Source organism: Chinchilla lanigera, unplaced genomic scaffold, assembly GCF_000276665.1.
Source record: "Chinchilla lanigera isolate Chin_1 unplaced genomic scaffold, ChiLan1.0 scaffold00040, whole genome shotgun sequence".
Taxonomy (NCBI): Eukaryota; Metazoa; Chordata; class Mammalia; order Rodentia; family Chinchillidae; genus Chinchilla; species Chinchilla lanigera.
The window spans coordinates 914399-924612 of NW_004955441.1; the positions used below are offsets into that span (position 1 = coordinate 914399).

Consider the following 10214-nt stretch of genomic DNA (forward strand, 5'->3'; position numbering starts at 1 on the left):
AAAAAAAAAAAAAAAAAAAAAAAAAAAAAAAAGAATGTAGAACTGAAGAGATATATAATGTTATGTAAGGCTTTATTGTACTTGGCTTAGTTTTGCTTTAATAATAAAGTATTTCAAAGTCATAGTCATGAAAATCAATTTTGTAGTGACAGAAATACATGGAGATCCATTCTAAAAGAGATTCTTTATAGATAAAGCAAGATAGCAATTTACTTGCAGTACAAATGTCCCAGTGTAATTCTTTATTTCCTTTATTTTTCAGGTGTTGGTGTCTGTCCAGTCCCTTATATTAGTAGCTGAGCCTTACTTTAATGAACCAGGATATGAACGGTCCAGAGGCACTCCCAGTGGTACACAGAGTTCTAGAGAATATGACGGAAACATTCGACAAGCAACGGTTAAATGGGCTATGCTAGAACAAATCAGAAACCCTTCACCCTGCTTTAAAGACGTATGTTCAGTAAAATTATGAAATAATTAAAGACATTAGAGAATATACTTCATCAGTATTATTCTTGCATTTATATTTACAGGATCTGATGTACAAATCTTTAATTCTTAGCATTAATCCTAAAAAATCAATCTAGTACAGATGAAGTTTAAAACCACGTATATTCTAAAAGACATCTGACTATAATTTTGGACAATTCTTTATTTTTTAATACTTAACATTCAAGGATAAATGAAACTAAGTTCCTTCTCTTGAAAACTAAGTCCCTTCCCTACATTTCTGATAAATGAAACTAAGTCCCTTCTCTACATTTCTACTGTTTGGTTTCATAAATAATATTTCAGTTACCTTAAGACTCACATATTGAGAGTACTTGGCAACTCTGCTAGTACGTGTAACAGTCACCTCATACAACAGTTTATAAAACAGAATCTTAAGGCCAGGGATATAGTTCAGCGGCACATGCACATGCCTGACAAGTGCAAGGTCCTGAGTTCAATTCCCGGTACCAAAAAAAAAATTAATAAATAAAAGCTTTAATTTAAAAAATATATAAATGAGTAAATAAATGAATAAATAAATAAAATGGAATCTTGCTGGGGATATAGCTCAGCAGCACAGCCCCTGCCTGGCAAGCATGAGATCATGAGTTCAATTTCCGGTACAAAACAGCACAAAACAGCAGAATCTTTTTGATTGGGTACTTACTATGTTCTAGTTGCTTTTCATGACTTTTTTTCCCCCAGTTCTTTTTATTAATATGTGTTTCTTTCGGTTTGGTTTGGTTTGGTTTGGTTTGGTTTGGTTTGGTTTGGTTTTTGAGACAGGATCTCACTTTGTAGCCCAGGCTGGCCTCAAACTCGCAGCAATCCTCCTACCTTAGCCTCTGTAATACTAGCATTGTAGTATGTGCCACCACGCCCAGCTTACATGTTTCAGTACAATGATTCTTTACAGGAGTTGGTATATGCACATGACACATCTTAATTTTTTAGCCCCTCCCTCTCTCCTGTCTTCGTCTTGTATGAGAAGGGTCTGTCTCCCTACTTCTTATTACCTATTCTTTATTTTGCTCTGTGTTTATATTTTGGGGTTTTCCTAGAAAAGAAACCATTCATTTTTCACTTTACTGTATACTCTGAAGGTGCATTCATTTTCTCACATATGCCTCTGTCGGGTTAATAGTATCCCTCAGTTACTGCAGGATAATCAGGTCCACAATCTCCCAAACAAATGTACAGCAAAGACTAAATAAAAAGACGCAAATGGACTGATTTCAGGGCTCCAGGAGGATCACAGCCGTCTCACAGAATTCGAGATTCTCCCAGGACTAAGACCAAGACCTTCTCTGGGTGGCCTGAATTTATTTGGTTATCTGAAGAAGGGAGGGCAATACTCAAGAAGGGTGGAATCACTCTAGGACAGGTATTAAATTAATCCTTAATAAGGATTAAATTAATCCACCCTTGAGTGGGATGCTATAGCCTTCATCGAGTTGAGATCAGATCCAGGTGTCCTTGGCTGTGATCTTGTCTTACTCTTTGAGGCTTTCCAGCTTCATCTGCCATTGTAGGCTTTAGTAGAGATTAGTGATTCATAGAGGTTCATTTACTATGAGTCCACCGTCCATTTCCAGACAGGGAGCCTAGGCCTTGGTCAGATTCACAAGTGAACATGAAAAGCCAGTTGATTAACTTCAGTCCTGCTCAGGGCTGCTTCATAGTGGTCTCCATCATACCTGAAGTGTATCTTCCTTTATGGTGGAGTAGTACTCTATTGTATATAAATAGCACATTTTCTTCATCCATCCTCCCATCTCTTCGTGAATATATAGGCCACGTCCAAGATATAGCTGTTACGAATTGTGCTACTTAAAAATGTGGGTGTGCATGTATCAGTGCAATATGATGAGCTTTACTCTTTTGGAAAGATACCTAGAAAGGGAATAGCTGGGTCAGATAGAATTTCTAGCTTTAGTTCTTTTGTTTTGTATTTTTTGTTTGATTTTTGAGACAGGGTCTTGCTATATAGTCCAGGCTAGTTTTAAATTCACTACATAGCTCAGGCTGGCCTTGAAATCACAGTGATCCTCCTGCCTCAGCCTCCTGAGTGCTGGGATTACTGGTGTGCACCACCACACCTGGTATTTTAGTTTTATTTTTTACTGGAGTCTCCATACTGATACCCATAGTGTTTTTATGAATTTACATTCCCGCCAATAATGTAGAAATGTTTCTTTTTTCCTGCAGCCTTGCCAGCATTTGTTACTATTCTATTTTCTCAATGATAGCTATTCGTTCTGGAGTAAAATGGAGTCTTAGTGTGGTTTTAATTTGCATTCCTCTCGAGGCCAGAGAAGATGAGCATATGTGTATTTCTTGGCCATTTGTACTTTTTCTGAGACGTGTTCATTCATTTCAGTTGCCCAGTTTTTGACTGGGTTTTTATTTGGGTAGGGTCTAATTTTTTGAGTTCTTTATATGTTTTTGATATTAATCCTCTGCCTGAGGAATAGCTGACAAACTTATTTTTTTCCCATTCTATAAGTTGTGGCTTTATTAGTTGTTAAAAGTGAATCTTGGTTTTCTCTTCTCCACTCGTAAAGTTCAAAATTGAGCAAAACTGTGATTAAAGAAATCAGGACAAGGATTAGAGATGTAGCTTAGTAATAGATTGTTCACCAAGCATACACAAAGCCCTAGGTTCCATCCCCAGCATCAGGATACTGTAAAGAGGTTAGGATCAGGGTACTGTATGCCTTTGGATCAAAGTTAATAATACAAAACAGAAGGGGTACTTCAGTCCTGTGTGACAGTGTTCTGTTTATTTTCAGCAGAGGTTATATTTGTTTATGCACTGCCAAATTGTACACAAGTTCTCTATTTTCCTGTGTATGCTAAAATTCTGTTCTAATGTGTATTTAAAATAATTGTAATTTTTTGGTTTATGCAAATTTTTTTTTCTTGTAGACAGGATCTTGCTATGTAGTTCAGGGTAGTCTTGAACTCACAGTGATCCTCCCGCCTAACCCTCCCAGGCTGCTGGGATTACCACACCCTGAAAATTTTTTTCTTATATATTCTGGCTGGCTTGCCCCACCAGTGGTACATGCAAGCTGTCCCATAGAGTGGCCTGAGCCACCATAGGTACAGTCACGCGTGTACCACCAGTGTGCAAGCTGCCCACCAGCGAGACATGCATTAAAGCCCCATGGTGAAGGTATTCAGGAATAAACACAAGGGACTCACAATGGCAGAAAGATTTTATGAACAATAAAGTGTAATTTGCAACAGTATTCTTTCTCATTCTTTAGAACTGTCCTTGCATTAAAAGGGGGGCATTGTCTATCCGTGAACTTAACTGATTTGTTTAATCAGATATGCTTCTCTTCTCTGTGAAAGTATCTTCTGCATTCGTCTCCCATCTGGCTCTGTAGTTATTAACACAACTCTTCATGTCAAGCTATGTCTTCACTCATTTTTCAGTCCCCTACACATGAGCTCCAGTGACTGCTAAGTATAATAGGGTTATATTGGTGTTTTATAGTCATTATCAGGTGGGTATTTTCTTTGTGGGTATTATCTCCCCCTTTTCTTGGGGCAGACAAGCTCATGAGATAGTATAGGAGCTTGACCAGTCTAGAGAATAATACTCCCAAGCTGATTTCTATTTCCTAATTCAAATTTGTCAGAAATAGACTCTTACTACTTACATATTTAAAAGTTCAGTGATACGATTTTTTAAACTCCCGTATGTAAGCTGCAAGGAAATTTAACTTCATAAAATAAAAATCCTACCTATAAACTAACCAGAAGATAAAATCAAAACTGTAAGGGGGCTGGGGATTTAGCTCAGTGGCACAGCGCCTGCCTGGCAAGCACAGGGTCATGAGTTTAATTCCTGGTACCAGAAGAAAAAACAAAAAACAACAACAACAAAAAAAAACAGAACGGTGCTGTGTTTCAGGCTCTATTTTGATTTCTGCACAAGTACCTTTGACAAAAATACCTACTTATTTGGGTGTGCTTTTTTTCAAGGTTATACACAAACATTTTTACTTGAAAAGAGTTGAGATCATGGCCCAGTGTGAGGAGTGGATTGCAGATATCCAGCAGTACAGCAGCGACAAGCGGGTAGGCAGGACCATGTCTCACCATGCCGCAGCTCTCAAGGTGAGTAAGCCAGGTGCAGTCACCTTTCCAGTGCTGGCACCACATACCTGAAAGCTACAACTTAAAGGAGAAAAGGTTTACTTTAACTCCTGGTTTCAGAGGTGTCAGTCCATGGTCACCTGGCTCCAAGGCGGAAATGGCATGGCAGAAGGACACGCCCAAAGAAAGCTGCTCTCTGCATGGTGTCTGGAAGCAGTGGAGTCAGGAAAGAACTAGAAGGGCAGAGGGGCTGGAGGAGGGTGTACTTCTCAAAGGCCCTGGTAATCTACTTCCTCCTGCTGCCCCACCCCCAAGACTCCCATTCCACTATGAACTCATTTATGGATGAATCCCCTGGTGACGTTAGCACCCTCAGGATCCAATCACCTTCCGAAAGCACCTGCTCTGACTGAAGGGCACTTGAGGGGGTGCGTTTTAGATCCAAACCGTAAGTCTTGCCTAACGTGTCCTGAAATTTGAAAGAAATTTCATACTCATTGGCCAACCCATGCCCACCAGATGGTAAAGGGAGGCAGGCATTGAAACATAAAACTTAAGTTCAGAACCCTAAATTGTCCCTCAGAAGCCTAGAGAAATATACATCCTTTTGACAGAGGATTGACAACTCGTAAAATTGAACGTGATATCGAGACTTAGCCAACAGAGTCTTGTAGGGAGGTATTTTAAGGTAAGGCTAACACAGGGGAGGCAAACAGTCCTTTTTTCTTTTTTTGTTTTGTGGTGCTGGGGTTACTTTGAGACAGGGTCTTGCTATATAGTGCACCCTGGCCTTGAACTCTATCTCTGTAACCCAGGCTGGGCTTGAACTCGTGGAAGTCCTCCTGCCTCAGCCTCCTGCGTGCTGGGATTACAGGCATGTGCCACCTCGCCCTGCAAGCAGTTGTTTTTCACTTAAGCATTTACAGAATAAAATGTCAGATGTGATGGTTTGAGATTGTTTTTCCCCATACGTGGGAATCATTCCTGGTAGCAGCCACCTTTTCTTCCTGCCTTCAAATACCTGCTTTTAGCTCACTTGTGGGCCATTCATCCTCTACCAGTTACTCACCCTACCTTCAGTTTTCCCAGGGTCCATTGGCTCTTTCCTTCTAATTTAAAACTGTCTTCATCTAGGTAAGGATTTGTTATTTTTAGATATGGTCTTTAACGTGATCTCTGTCTCTTCATATTTCTATGCAGAAAATTTTATGAATGACAGACTTTGCTGTCTTTTTTATGAATGACAGACTTTGCTGTTATATTATTTTGAAGCATTTGCTTCAAAATAATATAAAAGGAGGAAATCAGGCATGGTGGTGCACACCTTTAATCTCAGGACTTGGTAGGCTGAGGCAGAAGGGTCACCCTTAGTTCAAGGCCAGCCTGGGCTACACATTGAGACTATGTCTCAAAAAATGACAGCAAACAAAAAAATGAAAAGAGAAAAGTGACAGGAATATGGATGAAACAAAACTGGCCGTTAGTTGAGACTGTTGAAGTGAAGTGGATACGTGAGACTTTATTTTACTTTTCTGCCCACTTGCGTCTGTGTCTGAAATTTTCCATTGAAAAGACTTTTTTTTTTTTTTAAAGAGAAGGGCAGTGACACCCACCTAAGCTGGTTCTGTTCTGCCTTTATATTACAGAACAGTCTCACTTCTTTCATTATCATACAAGAGCAATTAATGCTCTTTTTGTTTCTTTGTTTGGCCTACCTTGGCTATTAGACTATGAGATTCTCTTCATACAGGTTTTTATAATGTGCTGTGCCTACTTCTTAGCACACTCGCAGGAGTCAGCCTTTTGTGCTGTCCTTTTTATCTGTAGGCTGTGCTCGTCCTCACACTCTTAATTCTGCCTGTATGTCTTTTCTTTCCTTTTTGACCTTCAAAGCTATTTTATTTGCTCCTGTCTTTCTCTTTCGTTATATCCAGACCTCCAGCTTTGGCCATTTACTCTTCGTGATTTTTTTTGAGACAAGGCCTTGCTGTGTAGTTCAGCCTGGCCTTGAACTCACTTTTTATCCCAAGCTTGGCTGGATCCCTCAGTGATTGTCCTGCCTCTGCCTCCCCCACAATACCCACCTTCCATGTACTCTTGTAAAGCAACTCTGAGCCGTTTGGTCTTAGCTTTTCCTGACCTGTATTTCTGACATCTTCACTTAAATGCTTTGTCATTACCTCATTAAAGATCTAAAATTAGAACTTAATCTTTCCTCACATCAGGTTTTGTAGCTTTTCATATTAATTTAATTTTAAACCTTTGTCTTAAAATCTTCAAGTATTATTTATAACTCTTACGTCCAGCGTAGCTGCTTAGTACTAGGTTCTATGTTACCTTGACCTGGAAATCTTCATCTCTCAATCAGTACAGATTTTATCATTTTAATGCCGGGCATGGTGGAGTGCACCTACAATCCCAGCACTCAGGAGGCTGAGGCAGGAAGATCTCTCTGTGAGGTTGAGGCCAGGCTGGGCTGCAAAGTGAGTTCAAGGCAGCCTGAACTGCATAGTTAAACCCTTTCTCCAAAAAAGTGTGTGTGTGTGTGTGTGAGTATGTGTGTATTATATGTATAATTTTAATTATTTAATGATACCTTTGCCGGAGAGCGCTACCCGGGGAAAAAGGGTGCAGCTGTTCAGCTTGAGTCCACCGTGAAGTCTTCCAGTCCCTCATCCCAGTTGGGTCCTGTCTCACAACTGCAAGATTCTTGTTTCTCCTTCCCTGTTCAGTGTTTTTAGCAGAGTGGAAGGGAAACCAGGGATAGAGAAATTTTGAGTTACCAGCATATAAGATAATACTTTGAACCTTTGTGAATGGCTACAAGTGTGTAGTTGTCCTAACTGGTGTCATGCCTCCAACCAGAATGCAGGCTCCAAGCCCACGGATAACATCTTCCTCACTGTGCTCATCTTTATATTATTACCGTCTCACAAGTACAAACTGTTCCGAAAATACTGGTTAGTTTTCAAAGCCAGCTATTGATTGTGACTGATTTTCATAGGGCTTGGTGAGATATTTAAGATCACTTCTCTGTTTAGAAATTTTAAGCAAAACTTTACATTTGCAGAAACACAGCCATTCTCTGAGCATTTTACACCTTTCTGTAATGTAGCATGGAGTAACACAAACTTACTTACTCTCTAAATACTCTTTTATTTGTTCATTTTTTTGAAAATTGTAATAATAAAACCACTACCTGAGAGAATCTGAAACATTTTGCAAACATTTTACATAGGGCCTGTTGCTTGATAAGTACTTGTTTCACTAAAATAGTTAATTTTTTTGTTTATTTTGTATTGTTTTTTCATTGCTGCTAGGGGTCTAACTCAGGGGCTTGTATGTGCTAGGCCAGTGCACTATCACTCAACTACATCCCTAGCCTGGGTTCATTTTATGGACTTCCCTTTCAAAAATATTTAGGCAGAGGTGCCTTATGACAAGTCAAGAGGTTTCCATGTTGAGTTTAAAATACTGCATCAAACTAGTGCTGTCCTTCATGTCACCAGTAATACTGCATGTCAGGGTGGAAGTAGGCTCTAGAGGCTTTCCGTAAGACTTTTCAGCAGCATCAGTTATTTTGAGTTTAGAGATTCTTGCCAGTTTTGTTTACTGCCTGCTCTATTAAGTGCCTGTAACAGTGACTGACTCAAAGATGTGCTCAGTAACTATTTGTAGTTCAAGTGCTTTGCATTTTGTTAAAAGTCACTTCCTCCCCCGGGGTTGTGCTAGAGTCCTGGAGGTTATAGTTCTAACAGTAGTAATTTTCTCCTGTGCAGCGGCATACTGCTCAGCTCCGGGAAGAACTGCTAAAACTTCCTTGCCCTGAAGGCTTGGACCCCGATGCCGATGATGCCTCAGAGGTGTGCAGGGCCACAGCAGGCGCTGAGGAGACTCTGTCATACGATCAGGTGAAACCTGGCAGCAGCAAAGACCTCCCGAGTGACTTCCAATTATGAACTGCATTGACGTGGACTTCATAGACACAAAGGCTTTGAAGCACAAGCCAAATATGTCAATATTTGTATGTAAGAAACTAATTATGTAATAGGTAATGAAACTGAAACTATACTATGCCCTTAAGGAGATCCAGTTTAATTCAAGGTGATCTTTTATTTACCTGTACAAGAGTGTAAACTTTTTTGTGCTTTTATTTTTCAATTGTGAGAACCACTGATTGGTATGTTCAACAAATTTGTGTATACAAAGAAATGGATAAATCACTGATATATAAGGGAAACTACCTTAGGAAAGAATGTTTACTGAATTTTTTTTTTTTTTACTGTAGAGTGAGGGGTTGTTAACAAAGAATATATATTGGTCATTCTTACAACTACTATTTAAAGTCAGCAACTTTTCACTGAATTTGATAGATTTTATGTTTGGCCATAACTTCATGCTCATTTGATTTCTGAAGACCTCCTACATACACTTCAATAAAAGTTAAATGGACGTGCTCCCTCTTTTTTGATTTACTGGTACATTTTTAAAATAATAAATCTGCCGTAAATTGCATTATAGCTGGAGACTTGCACTTGTATGGATGAATTTATTACATTCAACATATTTAATTTTATGCCTTCTAATTCTAAAATGCAGAAAAAATAAATGAACATGATTTTATTCTATGCCAACATTTGGGCCTCTGAATGTATCCATTATTTGAATTTAAGTATATGAAAAGGAACGGTCAATTTGAAAAGCTGCTCTAACCGATGTTTTTCCTAAAGGGCTCACTTTTCCTGGACTGTCTGGTTTTACTGCTGCAGTCACATGTCTGTGTTAACATCGAGGCTCTGTAGAGGAGAGGGGCTGTACTTCTCTGGTGCTGTTACAGGACATTCTGTACCTGCCATACAGGCTCATTTTCATGCAAATTCTTCCTAGAGCCAAATAAATAAAGACTTAGGTGAATTAGTATGTCTTGTTTGTAAAATAGTTTGCCATCGTGTGAAATGCTATTCTACAAAGAATGGAGTGCTTTCAAAAGCATGGGGGACCGAATGATGTTTTTCCAGTGCCAGTTACCATAAAGGGAAAGCCAAGGTGACTTTTGACAGCATTTGTATAAAATAAAGCAATATGTGCAACTCTGAATATGGAGCTGATCAGGTGCAGGTATAATCTGAATAGTGACTTGCTCTCTGAAGAAAAAAGGGAACCGGGGGACGTGGTGCTATCTCTTGTACCAAGTGCAGAACTCTAACATCCACAAAGAAGATACGACCAGGGATCAGGTTTCAGAACATACTGGTGTCAGGTCTGGTGGGTAGCACGCTACACCAAGAATGACAAAATAATGAAGTCACTTTATGACAAGCAAAAATTACATGTTAGCATAGACCTGCTAACTAAAATCTAAATGCACAGTTATTACCAATAAGAAGGTAAAAAGGCAATAACCCTGTGCTTTTTCTTGTAATTTTTTGTTCGGTTGGTTGTGGTCTATCAGGGGTCCAGTGCTGGTACTGTCTGACAAAAACTGCAGTTGGATCATTTTCTTTCCACCTCCCTCAGAAAGCTTCATAAAATGAAAGAAATGATACCAGTACTGTCAGATCCAATTCATACATTTTAAAAACCAAGGCTGACAAGTTAAAATTTGAAACAGG

General features: G+C 39.3%; 1 protein-coding gene across 2 annotated transcripts in view; it reads left to right on the forward strand.

Annotated features, from left to right (window-relative positions):
* Birc6 (baculoviral IAP repeat containing 6) overlaps positions 1-9522 on the forward strand; it is a gene marked incomplete at its 5' end in the record, with an annotated part of 183622 nt that extends 174100 nt beyond the window's left edge. For both annotated transcript variants that reach the window (XM_013517560.1, XM_013517561.1), the window contains 3 exon segments: positions 263-451; positions 4489-4623; positions 8382-9522. In XM_013517560.1, the coding sequence (XP_013373014.1) occupies positions 263-451; positions 4489-4623; positions 8382-8561 (504 nt within the window).
* Positions 9523-10214: the final 692 nt, after the last annotated feature.